This window comes from Pelobates fuscus, chromosome 4 (assembly GCF_036172605.1).
Source record: "Pelobates fuscus isolate aPelFus1 chromosome 4, aPelFus1.pri, whole genome shotgun sequence".
NCBI lineage: Eukaryota > Metazoa > Chordata > Amphibia > Anura > Pelobatidae > Pelobates > Pelobates fuscus.
This window is the reverse complement of record NC_086320.1, coordinates 111,977,394-111,998,543: the sequence shown is the minus strand read 5'-3', so window position 1 is coordinate 111,998,543 and position 21,150 is coordinate 111,977,394. Positions and strand designations below refer to the sequence as shown.

At 39.2% G+C, this 21,150-nt stretch overlaps 3 protein-coding genes across 3 annotated transcripts in view; 2 read left to right on the top strand and 1 right to left on the bottom strand.

Annotated features, from left to right (window-relative positions):
* Positions 1 to 3,161, top strand: part of CABLES1 (Cdk5 and Abl enzyme substrate 1) — a 101,414-nt gene extending 98,253 nt beyond the window's left edge. Inside the window, exons 8-10 of the mRNA XM_063451478.1 lie at positions 549 to 655; positions 1,529 to 1,736; positions 2,785 to 3,161. Of these exons, the coding sequence (XP_063307548.1) occupies positions 549 to 655; positions 1,529 to 1,736; positions 2,785 to 2,925 (456 nt within the window). The 3' untranslated portion in view covers positions 2,926 to 3,161. The remainder of the gene's footprint in view (positions 1 to 548; positions 656 to 1,528; positions 1,737 to 2,784) is intronic.
* Positions 1 to 21,150, top strand: part of RMC1 (regulator of MON1-CCZ1) — a 359,458-nt gene that overhangs the window by 116,799 nt on the left and 221,509 nt on the right. The gene's annotated exons all lie outside the window — the stretch shown is intronic.
* Positions 14,132 to 21,150, bottom strand: part of TMEM241 (transmembrane protein 241) — a 101,333-nt gene continuing 94,314 nt past the window's right edge. Inside the window, exon 15 of the mRNA XM_063451481.1 lies at positions 14,132 to 15,272. Within this exon, the coding sequence (XP_063307551.1) occupies positions 15,212 to 15,272 (61 nt within the window). The 3' untranslated portion in view covers positions 14,132 to 15,211. The remainder of the gene's footprint in view (positions 15,273 to 21,150) is intronic.

Genomic DNA, 21,150 nt, shown 5'->3' with positions numbered 1-21,150 from the left:
AAAGTTCAGTGTCTGCATGCAGAGGGAGGAGACACTGAATGTTTGGATGTATTTTAGGCAGCCATGACCCAGGAAGGACCTCTATCAGCCATGTAAGGAGTGGCCGGTGAACTTATGGTAATGTAAACACTGCATTTTCTCTGAAAACAGTGTTTACAGCAAAAGGCCTGAAGGTAATGATTCTACTCACCAGAACAAATCCAATAAGCTGTAGTTCTGGTGACTATGGTGTCCCTTTAAAGTCTATGAGAACTTTTATAGATTCATTATTTGGAAAGGGTTTTTTTTTTTTTTTTTTTAATATATAACAGTTTTGAATCGGGTTTACAGCTTATTAAATTGAGGCCTTAGTCCGACCCATGGCAGCTTGTTGAACTAAGCTTTAAATATGTCAGACTGTTTTATATTTAGGCATTAATAAACAAGTAAAACGACTGTTTTGTATTCAAAATTAAATTTGTTGGAGTTATTGTGTTGAATATTTGCCACCAGCAACTATCTGTGATCAGATGAGTTAAATGTCATGTTATCTCTGTTGTTTTTTACAGACCACTGTCATAGGGTATGTAAAACCCTCTGACCTCAAAAAAGATATGAACGAAACATTCAAGGATAAGTTTCCCCATATCAAGCTGACCCTGAGCAAAATTAGAAGGTACTGTAAAATTATCTGTTGATTTATGTGATGGTGTATCTACCTTTATAATCCTGGCCTCCTCTCTAATCACTTGGTAATATCTTATAATTATCCTTCACGTTAATCCCAAATGATAACCCATCACATATACGTAAAATCCTAGCGAACACTCTTCACACCTTTATTATCATACATTTTACTGCATCACTTGCCTTTATAATACCTCTGTATTATTCGCTTTATGATTAGAGGGGACATTTTTCACTTCTCATATATGTGATTCTGCGGTCTGAAAATAAAATGAAATGTAGAAATACACCCTGTTGTGTTTACCTCTATCCTGGGACAGAGTGCCTCTATCTTACCTCTCGGTCAGTCAGTGTTCCTAAATGATGTTCAATGACAGAAAAGGGCAACATTTGTAAGAGGAGAAACAAACAATGTTGTGTCCTCATTCTCATCTGCATTGTGTGCCCTGGCTGTGCCTAGACTGAACTGGAGTGTGATGTCACTTTGAAAATCTTTTAAGCGCATTAAAAATGTTTTTCTGTGTTTTATCCAAAGGTATAATTTTTGGAGAAGTGACCGCAACTCTTTAAACTACCCACGGATCGTTAGCCTTTTTCACCCACTCCAACTATTATTAGAATATAAAATTATTTGTTTCACCTCATCAATTTAAACTTCTCTACCCTTTTATTGTCACCCAACTAAATCTTCCTATCTTTAAATGAATGAGTCTAATTATAATTAAAAAAATAAAGACACAATGAAATGAAATTGTAACATGCTTGCCACAGTATTATACACCTCTTTGGGAAACAATAAATATAGACGTTTAGTGTCATTAATCTGTTGTAATGATTATTCTGTTCACTGATCTCTTTAAAGCTTGAAACGTGACATTCGGAAGTTAGCCCAGGATGAATGTGGCTTTGAGGAACCTACGGTAGCTATGGCTTTTGTCTATTTTGAGAAACTTGCTTTGAAGGGGAAGTTAAACAAGCAGAACAGAAAACTCTGTGCTGGGGCCTGCATCTTGCTAGCTGCCAAAATTGGCAGTGACCTCCGGAAACATGAAGTTAAACACCTCATTGATGTAAGTGTATGCCTTTTGCTTGATGAACATTTGGCAACATATATTCACAATTTAGTAACGTGAGACAAAGCCTTTCTGTAAATGTATGTGTTTTCTGCTATTGTATGGTGTTATGGAGCCTGGAACCTCATCTATTAATAGCCCATTAGGCTTTGCCTTGAGTCTCATGGTATCGTTTGGTACATAACTGCAACAAAGATGCAGGTGTGGTGCACAGAAAGACAGGAGTAATGTATTGTGTTGTGTTTAAAAAAAATAAAAAATAAAATACATTTAAAAAAAGGATCATGCACAGCATGTGGGGGAAGAAGTGGTTTTTGAGGATAGTGCAGACTGATAGAATGGGTGGTTTAAATTTGGGTATAGTGTGCATTCAAATTTAGATTTAAGGCAGGTGTCTTAAGATCAGAAGCTGAATTGGGTTTTTGGGTGGGAGTTTTGTTTTGTTTTAAGCTGGCAGATGCGGTCTGCAGACTGATTTGGCTTTGAGGTGGGTGCTGTGTGCTTGCAGGTGTTTTGAGGTGGGGTTTAGATTTGTGGTGGGTGCTGTGCACAAGTGAATTTGAGGCAAATATTCTATAGAAAGTACATTCAATTCAATTATAGACCTTTATTTTAAAGGGACACTCCAGGCACCATAAATTCTACACCTTTAGAATGCAAGGGCTATCGGTAGAAACTTTGGATACGGAGCACCATCTGGTTTGAATAGCTTGAAAATAGTTACACCAAAAACACAGTGATTGCGTTAGTGACATTCTTGCAGCATAACCAATACAATAGTGATTGCAATGCTTAGAGCAGGGGTGAGCAAACTGTAGATGTTGTTGTAAAACTGCAACTTCCATGATGCTTTGCTTTTCTAAAAGGCTGACAACGCATCATGGCAGTTGTAGTTCTTCAACACGTTGTCCAGGTCTGGCTTATAAAGTTGTTTTAATAGGTTTATAGTGTTAAAAAATAAATAAAAGTATAATTGTTTCCCTCATAAAATACTTTTTCAATTTAACAGCTTATTTAACATATTCACTTTTCCCTTTTGTTTTAGAAATTGGAAGAAAAGTTCCGTCTGAACAGGCGTGAGTTGATGGCCTTTGAGTTTCCTGTCCTTGTTGCGCTGGAGTTTGCCCTTCACCTGCCGGAGCGTGAAGTGGTGCCTCACTACAGACGCTTAATCCAAAACTCCTAGCACAGGCTACACTTTACATGTAAATTGGATTACTGCGCTGCAGCTGATACTGGAAATGCAAAAAATAACAATGAAACCAATGGTTTTGATGATGTGCCACCATGGTATTTTTTTACAGCAACAGATTAGTAACACTATATTGCAAATTACTACTAAAAAAAAAGACAATTTATGAGCAGACCTCAGACTTGAATAGCAAGCAGATCTTCTGACATTGCAATGCTTTTTTTTTTTTTAACAAGATCAGATTACAGCAGACATGTTCATCTCTTCACTAAGCTAAATATCTGATACCCTACAAGAAAATTAAGGACATTCCCTGTATGTAGAATGTCAGACAAAAAGAACAACTCTCACTGTGTCAAAAAAATGTTTGTGCCAATCGATATTTTTTATTCTTTTTTCGATTTGCTTCTTTATTTTTTTTTTTAGTTTTTTGTTCTCTGTAAAGCACTTTTATAGGTTGTACTTGATAACCAGGAATCTGTTTTTGCCTTTCTTGGGGCGTAAACAAAACACTGAAAGATTAATTCTTAGGAAAAAGTCTCATCTTATTTGTGTCTTAATCCTCTGACCGTGGAAGGCAGAGAACCAGATCGGATTTTTCATTCCCTTGGCAGACTTGTGACACTACACACGGATCATTTCATTTCAGGAGTATAATACGACGCCTAGAAGCTCTCTGATTACAGTACATAAATTTTTGAAGGACAACGTTTTGACTGGTATAAGGCCACATTTTAAAACCGTAGCACTTTTTCCGCCGTGGAAGAGCTAGTTTTAATTGCACTCTAAGGTGTGGCATATCAGTGCTCTATGTTAGAGTACATATTAAGCACGATTTATTGTGCAACGTGTTGATCTGTGTTTTGCCGATATTCTAGCAGTCAGCGATTGGTGCGGATACGTTAAACTGCCTGCTTTCAACTAATGTAAGCCCAGCGTTTCATAAAGCTTCCCTCTGTTCAACATGTGCAAATCAAACCAACAGACCAGGAAGCATACAATAAGCATTGATTATTCTTTAAATAAAAAGCAAATTGTATTTCCCGTTTGATGCCTGAAGGATCACTTGGTGAGTAAAAATATTTCCATAACACCATTCCCTCCAATTTAGAAGAATTCACGATCGCAGGTTATTTTAATGATTCACTGGGCACAAAAGCAGCATTCAGTCTTTGGAATCTCCTCAAATTGTATAATGGATACAGGTGGATAATACAGTATAATTTGGAGATTTATTGGATTAGAAAGATTTTACTTGGTGTCTCTTTATATTTTACATGTTTGGAAGGTCCTTTTGCAGGATAAGAGAATCTTTAAAATGATGTGTATTGAGATAGTATTATATACATACTAAGCACCCATCCTGGCATACTAATAACTTTCATTTTGAATATTTTGGTAAACATTATTAATTTAAAAAGTTATATTTTTATTACGATTCTAAAAGGATAAAACAGCTCATTTTGTAATTAAATTGTCCACTGCATGTTGTAGGTGTGTATTTACCAAACATGAATAATGGTGAACTGAAATTGAATTGCAAAATAGCAAATCTGTTACTATGACAAATCAACTGGTCTTGTTTAAAGTTTGCAATTCCGTTTTTGATTTTCTATAATTCCGTATTTAGTGAATAGACCCTAAGGAGTGGATTTTAATTTGTTACAAAATGTGATATTTTCATGCATATTACATGCTGTCATCACAGTCTAGCGGAGGACTACCTTGCTGTAACTAAACGATTGAGACTTTCTGTTACGATATAGGAGACAAGATTCATGTAGGCCATTTCAGATGTATTTTGTACTGGCAATATCAATGCAAAGAAAATTATACTTAACTGTTACTATGGCTTCTTGCAAGATGGCTGCCAGGAAGTGATGCAAAAAGCTCCAAATGCTATGCATGCTCTTCTGAAGAGTGAGAGAGAGGAGGGAGATTTCCAGGTATATCGTTTATTCATCCATTTCTAAATGGCAGTGCCCCTTTGCTACAAATTTTAAGAACCAAAGCCACAGTCCTGAAGCACTTCAGTTTGAAATACATTATGGGTGAGGAGTATCCTATTATAATTCCAGTGTATAAAAGTGCAGTTTTCTATGAGAACATTATTACATTTATGAAACCCCTCCCTGTCTGTCAATCAGACAGCCAGGGAGGTTTGCTTTCTCATTCTGTCCCTTGAGCAGACACACTTTTCTTGAGAACGTCTGTCCTCTTCCTATTTCCTCCTCACAGACCTCATACCAGCATCCTTCAGACAAAGCGCATGTGCACACAGAAGGCACTGATTTAGAGGCTTCTCAATGAGAATCCTCTGGTTATTTCCCAGTGAAGAGACTGGCAGTCTAAAGTCTGCAGTCGTAGGAACTGAAGCTTTGGCAAGCTCTCTTTAGATCTACTTCCAATGACGACATGCATAAATAAATGCATGTATCTATCCCATGGAGTACATCTACTAGAGTGATTTTGAAGAAATGTATATATTACTCTGGATAAATTTGGACAGTAAATACAAATTGCAGTTCATTAATGAATCCCTTAAGGACCAAAGGTTACTTTTAGATGTGACCTGTTTGTGACCAAGGCATTTTTGGCATTCACCCTTTCGTTTTAAGTGAACCCATACATATTCTATATATTTTATTTTTTTAAAAGGAGAAATAGGGCTTTCTTTTGACACCCTCTATGTATACATAACACAACATTAAATGTGAATAAAATGTAAAACATTTGAAGGGGGAAAAAAAAATCCCTCTCCTCCCCGAGTTTTGCATTTAGTAATTTCTACACAAGTGCAACTACAGAAAACGAATGCTATATAGATTCACTAAATAGTCCTGGTTGCTAAAATGCCCCTGAATTATTTGCACCGTATTGGCTAGCATTTTGGATAATGATCACTTGAAAATATCACAACTTGTAACAAGAAAAAGGTGACCGTTTCTTAGCAACACAACAACAAAAAACTTTGGTTTTCTCTGTAAGCAGGAGTACTGTTATGTGTATAAACATACATTAAATAACTCCCGTTTCAGAATCACTTGACCCATGCGAGCATTCATACTACATCTTGCTTTCAAGTTGTACATGTGAATATAAGGTGAAAGAGGTACTTACACTTTACCTATTCTTCGCTGCTATACAATTGGCCATCTTGCTCTCTTAGCAGTTAGACATGACAAAGAAATGACTTGTGTTCATGTTGTTTTTGTAACATGTTTAAATATGCCATAAAATGTTACTGAGAATCTGCCAATGTATACACCACTTTGAAATAGTTTTTACCTTAAAAGCTACTATATGATTACTGGTATAAAGAAGGTTGGCTGCTAACTGCAGGTTTGTTTTGGTAATAGTGCTCAATCAGTTGAAAAATACTGTTTCATTGTACAGTAGAATTTACACAGGGATATTCACTAAACAGAGAGTTGATGGGGAACTTCAAATTAGTGGCTTAATTGGACAACTTGGAAGTCTGGGGGGTTTTTGTTGCTTTTTTTCAGCTTGCCTATTAGGTCTTCAAATTAAATATTCTGTTTATTGAATAACCCTAATTGTGTTAACATGAGTGAATTGTTCCTTTAAATATGTACTCACTTTTTAACAAACACCATAACCACTACATCACTGTGTAGTGATTATAGTGCAATCTCAAGGTATGTAGTCAAACCGTTTGAAAATGCTGCGTCATTGGCTGAGAGTGTCAGCTGAGCTTGCACTGGCAGGCTTAGCTCGGTAGAGGAGCTTTCAGCTGGAGGGGAAACGGCAGCGGGTGGCCAGCAGACTGGTAAGTTGGCATCCTATTCTCAAACTGTTTGACTTTTTACCCTGACAGGGCACTCCTGGAACCATAACTACAGGAGTTTGTGGTTATGGTGCCAGGAGTTTTTTTTTGTTTTTTTTTAAATTAATTTGGAAATTAAAAGGTCCATGTTTCTTTACTTTAATTGGAAGTGACCTCACAAGGGATGACAAAGTTTCTAGAGTGCAACAACCTGCAGCGCTCCCTTCTCTCCCCCATGGGAAAGTGCATATCAACTATATCACAAATATCATTAATCAATAATTTTAAAAGGGCGTTTTTTAAATGGTTTTGCAATGTGTTCAAATTGTATTCGTAATACAATCCCCACTGACCCTGTAATATTCAGCACTCATTCTGTAATATTATTATACAGCGCACAAGCTTAACTTTTTGGTTGGCTGCCTGATTTGTGATTACTTTATTTGTAACACATTTTTCCTGTGGGTGAAGACTAAAGGGCAGAGTAGTTAAGTTGCTATTAATACACTCTGAATGCAGAAAGCTAGCTCACTCCACCCATATGGGGTATCTGTAGACAGGGGCGTATTAGCCGCCTGGCAAACAAGGCATTTGCCTTGGGCGGCATTTTCCAGGGGGCGGCAAAAAAGGCCGCCCCCAAACGCCTAGGGCAAATGCCTTGTTAGCCTTGCAGCTAACTGACATGCCGTCTGGGTGGGCGGGCGGTCTGCTGGGAAGTGCTGGCGGGCGGGCGGCCGGCGAGGGAGCACTTCCTCTGAGCTGTCTGCTCAGCTCCCTCACGCGCCGCAGAGTGAGGCTGGGAGCCGGAATATGACGTCATATTCCGGCTCCGCCTCCCAGCCTCACTGTGCGGCGCGCGAGGGAGCTGAGCAGACAGCTCAGAGGAAGTGCTCCCTCGCCGCCCGCCAGCGCCGCCCAGCAGCCACTGGACCACCAGGGAGAAATAGGACCCCCCCAGCATTCCCAAAGGTAAGGAGGCTTGGGGGGGGGGTAAATAAAAAAAAAGTGTTAAATATGTGAGTGTGTGTGTGTGTGTGTGTGTGTGTGTGTGTGTGTGTGAGAATGTCTGTCTGTTAGTGTGTGTCTGTCTGTTAGTGTGTGTGTCTGTCTTTGTGTGTGTCTGTCTGTTATTGTGTGTGTCTGTCTGTTATTGTGTGTGTCTGTATGTATGTCTGTGTGTATGTCTGTTAGTGTGTGTGTGTGTGTATGTATTTAGAAGGGGCGGGGGAAGGGTGGGGGTGGTGCGGGCTGGGGGAAGGGTTGGATGGGGGTGGCGCGGGCGGGAGGGGGGCGCCTGAGTTTTGTCCTGCCTAGGGCAGCACAAAACCAGGATACACCACTGTCTGTAGACCAATTATTTTAAATAACACTCAGACATTCATATTCATAAATTGCATAGTCACTCAGAGGCAGCATGGCATTATTTAAAGGGACTCCATCTCAATGATGTGGTCTGGGTGTCATGTCTCCACGCGTTTTAACCCTGCAGCTGAAATTACTGGCATTCTGCAGGAATGGCAATGTATTCAATGCAGGGTTAATCTGCTTCTATAGGCTGTCACTCAGATCATCGATCTCTATGATCTCCGCTAAAGAGGCGCAGCGGAACACAGGAGACCAGCGTGGTGAGGGAGAAAAGAGAAGTAAAACTCCCCTTTTTAACCCTGGCAGCGGAGACCCAGTCACCTAAACGGTTAATGATAGTGTTAGAATACGCATTTGTATGAATAGCACTCTCATGCTGAAGGGGCCACTTGCCCATTTTTTTTGCCATGTTCTGTGGATGTATATGCCACCCTCACTAGTCCTGTGTCTCCCTACATGTTTTCTGGTTGCCAGTTATTAATCAGATGTCCAGGGCTCAGAATCATTGATCAGAGCTTCATATGGGGCAACAGATCATATATTCCAACCTCTAAAAATTGCTCAACCATTTAAAAAAATCTCCAAAAAAAATCAGAATTTATTAGAATTTATCAATATCGAAAAGAATTTAGACCAAAGATTCACTCTCACTGTAAAACTGAAAATCTGAATGCTTTACCTTTTAAAATACGAGAAATTATGCTGCATCCTTCAAACATGTTAAAGAGGGTTTGTTTTTTTTGTAATCATAGGTTCCTTTAATGACATGTTAGAATATGTTTGGGGTTCTAATTTATATGCATTTTCTCTCAAAGTGTTATTTTTGTATGTTCTCTTCTGAAATGGCTACAAATTGTGATTTACATTGCTTTGCGTTTCAGCTGGTGCTTTGACATCGGAGATAAGCTTGCAAAAGTTTAATGATCTTAATTGAGTTAATATTGTCCATTCCTTGCTGAAATTGGTTCCTGGGAGACATCTGACAATTGTTGTAATTCTAGCCTAATGACAAGTATTGGTAAAGGCTGATTGATAATTTTATGATGTGATTGATTAAAAGTATTTTAATTAGGTACCCTGCATATCTGTTATGCAACCTGTAGCTGGGTTCTCCTTTGGACCAGAATAGCCATTGATGGATGGTCAGAAGAACATTGACTGATGCTTTACTGTTTATTATAAATCTGTTTCAGAGATAGGAAAAATTAATCCCATCACTATCCATCATTTTGTGGGCTATAATTCTGCTCCAAGGCAAAAATTAGACCTATCAAATTGTAATGTCAGTTAAACCACTGTTTACTGGTTAAATAAAACAAAATATGTAAAACTACTGTGGTTGTTTTTTTTTTTCAATGGAATATGTATTTGAATTCCTCATGGACAAATATCAAGGATGTATGTCTGTCCTGGTGTTATTAGGGATATCATGACCATAGCACATTTTATTTGTACACCATTTTTAACCAGTTCCTGCTCCCTATTGTGGTCAGACATGCTTTCTAAACAAAAGTGTGGCTATGTGTCTGTAAAGTAGTGGAAATTCCCAGGTCCCAAAACATTCTTGACAGCAAGGTGCTGTAATGTTTAACACTCTGTTTTGCTGGTAAAACAAGACCATCATTGCTGGCAATCTCCTCCAGCTATTCTTAATTTAAAAAGGACATTAAAGTCTCCAAAACAATGTTCGCTTAATTAAGCAGTTTTTGTGTATAGATCGTGCCTCTGAAGTCTTATTGCTCAAATCTCTGCATTGGATGAGATGGCAATAAAAGCGGAAACCTAAAGATAAAATGAAATAATTTTAATTCCGTGTGTCATTTAACAAAGAGTGCTACATTAGCCAACATAATGGCAATATATAGGGTTTGTCATGCTAGGGGAGACAAGAATGATACAACATAGTGCAACACTGTAACCTAATATGGTGTATATTTAGGTGCCAAGTGGACACTCACACTTTGGAGCCAAATAAAGAGCCTTCTGAATTCTTTGGATTGGGGCTATTGTGGAATGTACTTTTTGTGGGGTTCCCGAGTATGGTGGGGACACTTTTGGGGGTACTGGATATTTTGTGTGGATTTTCTGTACCTGAGCGATTATTAAATGGTTTTTCTCATGCAATTATCTCTCAGGCACAGAGGATCCTGGGATTAAAACCCATTTTATGGTACTGTAAACCCCATATAGGGGACTGGGTATAAAAGCCGTGTGTGGTCTGAATAAGCTCAGTTGACTCCCAGAACTATGTTCCGTCTGGTTACTGGGGGAATGGATGTCTGCTTGTGTTAATGGTTCCCGAGTGGCTGTAGGAAGGAACTAGCAGATGTAACCAGTCTGGTTACCCGTGGTCCGCTACATCTGGTGGCAGCGGTGGGATACTTCCCAGCTGAATGGAACCAACATTCGGTAACCAAAAGGATGAATGAATTACACCACTCAAGGAGTTGCTGGAGGAAGGAATTAACTAAGGTAACCAGTCGGGTTACCCGTGGTCCGCTACAGGCGTGCTTTATGCCACTCAACCCAATGCTTGGAATTGTACTGGGTGATATGATGCTTGCATGCTGCTGCTTGGCCATGGAAGTCCATTCTTTGAAGCGCCTGTTTTTGTGCTGATATTAATGCCAGTGGAAGTTGGGATTTCTTCAGCTATAGTGCGTTGGTGAGTTTTACGCAGTGGGCACCTCAGCATTCTGTGACCCAGCTCTGTGGTCTTCCACTTTGTGGTGGAGTTGCTGCTGTTCCTCAAAGCTTCCTGTGAAATATCTATCAGGAATAAAATTTCAAATTGACTTATTACAAACGTAGCATCCTAATGCAATGCCAAGCATGAATTCACTGAGCGCTTCAGAGCGATCCATTCTTTTCACAAATGTTTGTAAATGCTGACTGCATGGCTAGATGCTTGATACACCTGAGTATGCATATAGAGTGAGTGTGTGTACACCTTTGGATGTTTATAAGGAATCCACTCACTGGCTGAGGACATCAGCTGAGCTGTGTCCTGCATCAACCATGTAGGAGACGATAGGATGCGGTATGGGTGCCTGGTGGGAACCAGGTAAGTTGTCACACTGTATTAAAATGGTTCGATATCTTACCGTGTGACCGTATTGGGGCTCTCCTCGGTCATAATCCCTACAGCAGTCTGTAATGGTTATGGTGCTTGGAATGTTCCTTGGTATTATTACAAAATATGTTTTTAATGTCTAGAACCTAGCACTACTATAATGTGCATCTTTTATTTTACAGGTGCTTTTCAGAAATTCTGCATCCATACATTGCAAGTGTTGAAGGACATTTTACAGAATGCTTAAAGATATAATTTCCATTTTATTCTAGTTTTTATGTAGAAGAAAAAAGAAGTCAAATCTCCCCTGTCTATTCCATATAACATAGGTTGCAATTACTGTTTGTTGGTGAAAAAAATATTTCTGCATACTCCATTAATCTGTCCATTTTCGTAAACAGAAGATTGTACATGAAAAGCACTATTTGAGAAATAAAAATATTATTTTTAAAACATTGGAGATCCCAGCAGGAGCTATCATACGCAACTTGGAAAGCATGTAATATATCCTATTTCCTCCAGTTCTTTCTACAAATAAGGTATAAAAGAAAAAAATGGTTTCTTAATAAAGGGTATTTTCAATTAATTTGTTATATCCATCTGGAAAATAAAACTGATGAAATATGGTCTAAAGTTCTAAAACTGGGCGGAACACGAGCCAAGTGCTATCCATCTTCCCTGTCTCTGTAAAATTCATACAGACCTTTCATGAATTGGCTGGACTCCTGGAGGAAATAGTAGATTCAAGTCAAGTCTAAACCTGCTGTGATTTATTGTGTGGTTACGTTTAAGTTTCTAACATGGTCCATGAGATTTCCTCTTGAAGTTCTCATTACTGGTACAAACAAGGAGCAGTCTCTTAAGACATTACATTTCCTACATATTAAACTATCCCACTTTCTGTGGTTATCAAGCAGGATTTATACAGGGAACAGTGATATTAATACAAATTTGACAGCTACATAGGGTAAAAGGGACTATGTTAACATTCACATTGATGCACATTTAAAGTAACACTATAGTGTCAGGAATACAAACCTGTACAATACAGTCCTGAAGTGGCTGCTTAGGTGACTAGCCCCCACTGATCTCTGTAGAAAGGTGGTTTTACGCCACTTTTCTCACAGGCAGCGCAGGTCTTGCCGCGGCTGGCTCTGCCACCATGGCTGAGATCAATCTTGATTATCTCAGACAATCGAATGTTTTACCGTAGGAGAGCATTAGGCTATTGCACATGTGCAGCAAAAACGCTGTGCTGCGACACTGCACCTCTATGAGTAAATTCCTGTTTCTCTGGGCAGAGCATGGATATGCTAAATGCCAGCACTGGACTAGGAAGCATCTCTAGTGGCCTTCTGGGTGACTCCCACTAGAGGTGTTAATAGGCAGCAATTTAAACGCTGCCTTTTTTCTAAAAAGGCAGTGTTTACAGTGCTCAGTCTGCAGGGACAGGCTATAGCCACCAGAACCACAACATTAAGCTGTAGTTCTGGCCTCTTTAGGTTTGGAGAGAGCATTGTATTCATTTACACCTTTTATTTCCCTTCACTTGAAAAACACCAACACACACATGCTTCTCTACACCTCCCCCCCACCATTTTCAATGCATATCGGAAATTCTATTCTTAGTTTCACCCTAATTGAGTTGTTAGAATCCTGAATAGGTCTGCTTTACATTGAATTTTACAATCAATTCCAAAAGACACCATGTGCATTCATTGCAACGTTAAGGGGAAGGTCTTTGCAAAGACAGACATAAAAAAAACTGCGTAACGTGTTACAAAGCGCACCCTCCAACCAAGAATAGATCAATTATCTTTAATGTGCAATGTTAAAGTTTACTAGTTGTGGATGGGCCTATTTAGGAACCAAATTAAGTTAAAACTTTAAAAAGTGTACTATATTGAAGAGGAAAGTAGAGAGGGGGAAATGAACAAACGTGTAACCACTGGTATTTATTGGAAATACACTTGTAGACCAAAGAATGCAAGAAAAGGAAACTAAATACTCAGAATGGGTGAGAGGAGCCACAAGAGAACAGAAGGGACAGGAAAACAAATAGTGATAAGCAGGACAGTTAGGGGTTAAAGAGTGGGTCTAATCTTCCTCCAACAAATATAAGTTATATAACCTGGAAGTGGCCCTTCGAAGATTCTGGACTTGCCATACATAATGAGATTTGTCTCAATCAAACAATTAAAGGAACACTATAGGGTTAGGAAACAATACTATCTTGCCCCTAAATATAATAAAGTCTTACCTTTATTCCAGTCTGCTGATGCTGGCTCTGCCCCGGATCTGCCTCATTGGCTGACATCAGAAATGATGTTGTCGGCCAGTTACAATGCTTTCCCATAGGAAAATGCATTGGGTTGGCTAAGATTGCCAATTCTGATGATCTGAGCTAAAGAGGCAGGTCGCGGATGGAGCCATACGCCGCCCTGGCCAATCAGCATCTCCACATAGAGATGCATCTCTATGAGGAAAATTCACTTTCTCCATGCAGACAATGGAGACACTGAATGTCCATGCTGCACACTGTGCAGCACTGCCACAATAAGCACCTCTAGCAGCTATCTGAGGAGTGGCCACTGGAGTTATTATTAGGCTGTAATGTAAACTCTTCATTTTCTCTGAAAAAAGACTGTTTACTGCACAAAGCCTGCAGCAACGGAATATACACACTAGAAGAAATACAATAAGCTGTAGTTGTTCTGGTGACTACAGTGTCCCTTTAACATTTGCTCCACCAAGTAAACAAAGTGCAGAATTATTTTACCATACTACTCACATGGGGAGTACATATCATACAGTGATCTTTAAAATACATAATTTTGCGTTCTCTCTAACATGGACGCAGCAGAACTTTGTTCTAACAACAGACACACAGCGAACTAGCAACTAAAATACTGGCATTGCAGCACATTAACCTCCTTATCTTAGATCACTGATAGAAACATAGAATGTGACGGCAGATAAGAACCATTCGGCCCATGATTTATGCAGAATGGTGATTAAGGGAGTTTACTTACGACTGGTCATAAATACAGTTTATTATATCATCAAGTTTATGGACGGAAATTATCTAGTGCAGCAACATGGCATTTGGCACTGAAAAATAAAAAATTGTTTGTTTTTTTAATTTGTATGTATAAACTATGACTCGTGATCCAGACAACTGACTTGCTATGCACATAAGGAGGCAGAGTCACTATAAACTGCCAATTCTGGTTAGTATTTTGTTTATACCAATTATTGTTTGATTAATCTAATAATGACTGCATACAGTAACCATGCAATCTTGACTCCAATCATACCAGCCCTGCTCCATATTTTTTTTTTAAATTTACATTTAAATCAAGGTGTGCATGATTGTGATTTTAGACAAGTGTAAATCGCAAGTAACTTGATTGTGATAAACACAAACATATAATAAAATAGACAAAGGATCCAAAGAATATGGACATTCTTTGAACAGTTCTATGAAAAGTTCCCATTTCTCGATTGCTTACTTGAGGTTTTAGGCTCTTTAGCCTTCCATGACTTAGCTTTATAAATATATTATTAAGAGGGACTCCCATGCTCTAATTAAAATGAATATGTGAAGCAGCTTCTGAACTCCTGCTACAATCATAACAACCGCACAGGCATTCAACTGTCCTGATCTCCTGGTTCTTCTGACCAGGGGAAAGTATGTCCATCTTTAATTCCTAAACACAACAGTGGTTCAAACGATACACAGGTCCATGAATACAGGCAAGGAATGCATTGGAGAACTGCATGCCACAGCAAGTTCACAACGTGTAAGAATACAGATTTTTGTTCCTTGGAATAAGACCACATCAGGAGGAGGGCCAATAGCCACAGCTAATAACCTGTGGAATGTTGAACTTTGCTTCAGTTGTTATTCTGGCAACTCCATTACTGTTGCTTTCCTTAATCACCTGTTGTTCTCCGATGGTAGAAAAAGTCTGGTGTGGCTTACATGCGAATCTTAAAAGATGTACAGAGACACGAAGACGCTCTGATATTGGCATGATGCCCACACATTCCCTTTAAATCCCAGTTCTCTCAGAATAGACGAGCAGAGCTTCTCCAACACCACATGTCAAGAAACTGTGGAGGCAAGAGTAACAAGATTATTACATAAACATTAAAAAGTGTTGATAACAGTGAAAACATTTAACTTAAATGAACGTGTATTTTTATTGGAGAGATTTAAATAACCCTTTTTCATTTTGCGTTTCCAGCGCTGGGGTGCCTTGGCACTGACTAGGTCTCCTCCTCCAGCAACATTACGGCAATGGGAGAACATAAGGCGCAAGGGCAGCAAGCAATGCACACACCCAATAGAAAACCATTAAATCAGTGCTATCCTATGGTGATTTTGACGACACAGGACGTCCTCATGCAAAGTGTTAATTTCTGTGCATTTCACCACTGGAGGTTGTCCTAACCCTGTAATGTAAACACTACAGTTTCTCTGAGACAGGGGACAGGTGCACTGCACCCAGACCACTTCAATAAGATGAAGTGGTCTGGGTGCCTCTATAAGAGTGTTTCTGTGCTATTCAGTTGCTCCCTCACCCCTAAGTGCAGTATGTAAAGGTACCCAAAGCAGGGCATGGATTAAAGAAACAACCCCATCTTATCCAAAGAGTCAATATTCCTTGCTACAATCACTAATTGCATCTAATTTGCTATAGGGTCCAGACTATCCTCATAAGTACCTCTGCAGCTCTTTTAGAGGTTGACTGTCCTGAGACAGAGACACCTAAACTGTGATTGCTGTTGATCCAATATTTTTTGAGCCTGAAACACTGTCAGTCAGTGATCTGATTTTAACACTATGGAAATAAAGATGAGTTTTTAATTAAAGGTGGAGCATTCTTCCAGATAACTGTTTTTTAAAATGTTATTTATATTGGATTTCACATGTATTGACCTACTGTTTAGTGGTCAGCAGATGGGAACTTTCTCTTTATTAAGTTTAAATGCAGGCCGTTATGGTGATTATCAAATATCCGAAGGCTGCATTATTGGGAGTTTTCTGACCTGTTTACTTATCTTGATAAACTAACTCTGCAGTATCTCTACATAGCTGAACAAACAAATACAAATTAAGATTAAATTAAAACATAGTGGGAACCCAAAGAATTGGCGCATGTTTCAGTGCTGCAATGATATATACTGAAAGCCCTTCCCAATCATCCTCCTTACCCAATGTAAAGGCAGAGGAGAGGAAACCCCTTTCCAAGGTCTATCCCAACATTACAACGTGCCCCATACATGTCTCATCTTAAACGGAAAAGGCCTCCTGCCATTGGTATTCATTTGATTGGTTATACCAATCTTCACCAATGTTGGTGAAGAGGGTTACGACAACACAGCCCTCTATCTCACCCCTTATACCTCCCATTAACAGTAAACATCATTGTGTCTACAAGCTTCGAGTCAGGTCCATCCCTTGGAGGATGGACCAAAAGTGATGACTGAAACTACCGACAGCATATTGTTTTGTAATATTTTCATTCAAGTTGTATACAGATTTCCTAGTGGTCTGGGAAATAAATGGGTGTCTTTAAAGTACAATTCATAAGGGTTAGGCCATCTTCTACTAAATCATATTCAAACAATTATATACTGTATTAAATGCAGATTCTCCTCCATCACCTACAAGTAAGGTACCAGTAATACCAGTGATAGCAAAGCAGCCATTACCCAGCCAACGTTTTAAGATTTTATTAGTGATCATGTTTTAAATGTTCTTGATAAACATATTGGTAAATGTTCCGAATACAAAGTTAAAGAAAGTCTAGAGATCTCTTGTCCTAGACAGCTAAATCCAGGCAGGCCCGATACAGCATGCTGAAGATGCAGCTTTGATTACCTTCTGACCATTTATCCAGAAAGTAAACATACACAAGTTTAGGACAACAAGACACAGTTTCCAAGACGCATTGCCAACAGAATGAAACGAAACGTACTGAACCCTCTTCCGTGTAAAACTAATAATGCCTGATAAAACCATAGTAAACATGTATTGCGCAACCGAGACAGGCTCTCTGCAGTAATAAAAATGAAATAACAGACAAAGATTGGCAACCTCTGGCCAGCAGAGCATCATGGGAATACAAGCCAAGAGCAACTAGACGCAGTCGTTGCCTTTTTCCTGGATTATAACAAAGGTAAATCCAAATGGTAATAAAATTTAAAAGTGTTTTCCCTGCAAACGAAAATTCATTTCATGTTCATAAATTTTTGGACCGCATACCCTTAATTTTTCTTGCTAGCAGAGAATTGGCCTAGTTCCACATTGTTGCATAACACAAATCCACACAAAAGCTGACACAGCTAAAATAACAGCCTTATATTTCAATCTTAAAAAGCTTATTTTACGTGTGAAACAATAAAGCTGCTTACCAAGAAAATCTTGCAAACTTTATTCAGAGAAGGACACGTGTCTGGGCATCATGCCCTTTAAAACCAGAGTACTTGCAGTGGGGTTTAAACCTTGTCCCATGCAGCAGCAGCGCCACCTACCTGTACTGTGCAGATCTCAGGCTTGCTCTGTTTATAGTTCAACATAGTCTAAACAAGTTGAGAGCAAGACTGACAGATTCAGTAGTCTGATTTTTTTTTTTTTACTTTTACATTTATTTATTTATTTTACAGATTTTGATATTTTGCCTAAACTTTGAAATCCCTCATGTAGAATAACCCTGGATGAGTCATTTTTCAGGCATGGAATGCGAAACCATGTTTTGGTGCCGAGCGGTATTGAAGGAAAGGTTACGTAGGGTTGGCAAAATAGTCAATCAGTTATACAGAATCTACAAGCTGGTAAATGCCGCATGATATTGGGTAAGGAGTAGAATCCATATTTTTAGAAAAGGAAACAAAATGGATATTTAAAGATATAGTTGACCTTTATTCTTTTATACATTTAAAGCGGGGGAATGAGGGATTTTCTAGTCTGCACTGTTAGCATGAGGTTTCCCTCCTTATCAGAGTGCATGATCAGGCCCCAGAGACAAAGCAATGAGTGCACATTAAGCACTCTCTGACACTACTAATCCAAAGATTTCCTTGGCACTCGTCTTTCCTTGCATCCCATGGTCACACAAAGCCTGAAATGCTGCTACTTGGAAAAAATCACATAGCTTGTTATTGCTCATATCTTCCCTGTTACACAGCCATTGACATAATCCCTCCTATACACTGGTAGTGGTAAAACCAGTTTGGAATTCAGCCAACATACCTAAATTCCAGCACTTTATCAGAGGCACTTCATTCACCCATACTACTTAACACAGTATAAAGGTGTGGTCAACCCACTTTTGGAAACCAATTCTGTTACATTTCTTCAAAACTTTAATATAAAACTAACCTTTGGGAAACCTCCCCACGTTTGAATCTGGATATACCTCTTCTGATATCACTCCTAATTTCTTATTAGTCCTATATGAGTTACGGTCACACCAGAACCATCCCCAGCCTGTTCACTGCTAACAGAGAACTAAATGGACTATGCACAACAGCGACAGCAAGTTTTATTAGCAATCCATAAATGACCAGTAGGCAGCCAGTCTCCGGGGGTAGGATACAAATTGTTTTGAAGAGGTCACATTATGCACTTCAAAGTCGCATTCAACACACTCTCCCATACCAGACAGCTGGGAGACTTTGCTACACATCTGCTGTAACTGCTTTAAGACGGTCACGTTGTTGCTTATGTAGACTTCTGAGGCATTACTAAATCCGATTACAACCCCTAGCAGAAAAACACACAAATTCGCGCCTACTCTCCATCCTCTTGGAAGCTAAAAGTCTCATAGCAGCGCATTGGAAAGATGCAGACCGCTGGCCGTGCAGCATAGCTATAAAATGCAGGTGGCTATCTGAAAAACATGGATCGGTGCTATCCAGCTAAAGTAATCCTAGTTTAGTATTCTAACTCTTTACAGTCAGTCCCTGTAGTCTATTCTTTATGAGCGCTATACTCGCACTTATGCAATTTATTATAAAAATGATTCCCACACAGGCTATTCCATCAGTACCCTTTTCCTTCCCCTCAATGCTCACATTCAATCACTGTGATGTTAAAGGGACACTCTGAGCACCAATACAACTTTAATGCATTTGATGTTTTGGCCTCATTAATGTTTCATTTTGCATGCTCAAAGAAAATAAATGGTTTACAGAATGCTGCACTTTAAACCTGCCTCCTAAGCCATGAGCCCTCGCTCCTGACTGCCTTATCAAACGTATGCACATAGCTAAAAAACAAAACAAAGATTTAGACGGAATGTGAAGAAAAACACAGTAACAACTGTAGGCATGTTATACTATGCAGTATTGTACACCTGTACATCTATGTGACTTTTCACTTTGTAACAAAATAAAAATAAATCTTATTCCGCTTCCCTTTTCTCCCATGCTGTGGTGCTCTTTTCCCAACCAGTCTGCCTCCATGGCGATGATCTCAGCCAATCTGAGGCTTTCCCACAGAAACATATTGGGAGGCTAGTGTGCATGTACTTTGAAATGCTGTGCTGCACCAATCAGGTAGTCTGTATGGTTTGTTTTTTTACTCTGCCACTAGAGGCACTTCCGTCCAAATAGCAGAGTGACAGCAACTACAGGTACTGTCCCTGCAGAATGGCAAAGCCTTAACACAACAGGTATATGGCACCAACACTACTTCACTGACATAAAGTGGTCTGGCTGCCTGTAGTCCCTTTAAACCATTACAGTTCAGTAACTTTGTCACAATAATCCTAAAATAAGTACAGTATATGCACATTTCTACTGGATCTATAGTGCAGCATCACTTTTAATAAAAGTCTATGAATAGTACATAACAACCATAAATATAGATACTTGGAGAGCAACTTGGCTTCACCAGACCTTAATCCTAGTTGGGTTTACATAACTGATAAAATCACAAATAGGGAGCTGTTCACTGCTACTTTCTTTATGTTAAATCCTTAGAATTTAGCAAATGCATGATCATATGGTCTGTTTTTTGAAAATTCCTTAGAAGTAGGCAGAAGTGGGTGGCATGGTATTCTTAAAATACAGGACTCTCAGCTGTGAACGGATCCACTGAATCCCATGCAAATCTACCCGTCATTTGGCGAGTTCCTGGCTGGCAAAGGTTAATGGGAACTCTAGTCCCCAAGCAGCTGCAAGTGTATTTAAATGCTCTTGGTAAATTGAGTGGCAATAAAAGCAATTTACAGTAGACAGAATTCCACCTAAAGGAATTACAAACACGTGTCAACAGGTTTCGCAGCACACTGAGAATGGTAACTTTTCCCCCCACTATGAAAAGGTTAATTCTGTGGCCAAGGCCAGTGCCTCCTGTGTGTGACCTCTCTGATTTTTGAATGGGCTCTGTGTCTGGGAAAGATGCCAAGTTATAGTCATGTACAGATGTAGTGAGTCAGACACTAGCTCTCTTCAGAATGAGGAGACACCATTCATAAACACCAGAGTACTTTGACTGTATTCAAAGAGAGTCTTCTTTCCATTGATTATATTCTGATATTGACTGTACGTCCAGACTCAAATCCAGATTGATAGCTCCGGCACCTATAGGCGTAAACACTGCAGCTACCCCTCGATAAAAATATATATGAATTCATTGTAGAAGAATATAGGCAAATCTAGGGAGAACATTTGCTATTTAGCCATGCCCCTTTACACTCCTTATAAATTGCTCAATTAGTCTGCTCAAAATGTACTAGCATGGTGCCATACATATAGCTGTTGAAGGTCCAATCACAGAATAACCATGATATCAATCAGATCTGCAAGTTTCCTATGTTGAAACAGAACGGCATACACACTTAACGCAATGTACACTGTATAATAGCAACAATTTGTATGCAAGTATGAATCTTTAGGGACTTGTTTGTGAGGTCTTCGTTGGCTCTTGGAGTCGTTAATATGTTATTGGGGCTCAATAATCGACTACATATTTAATTAT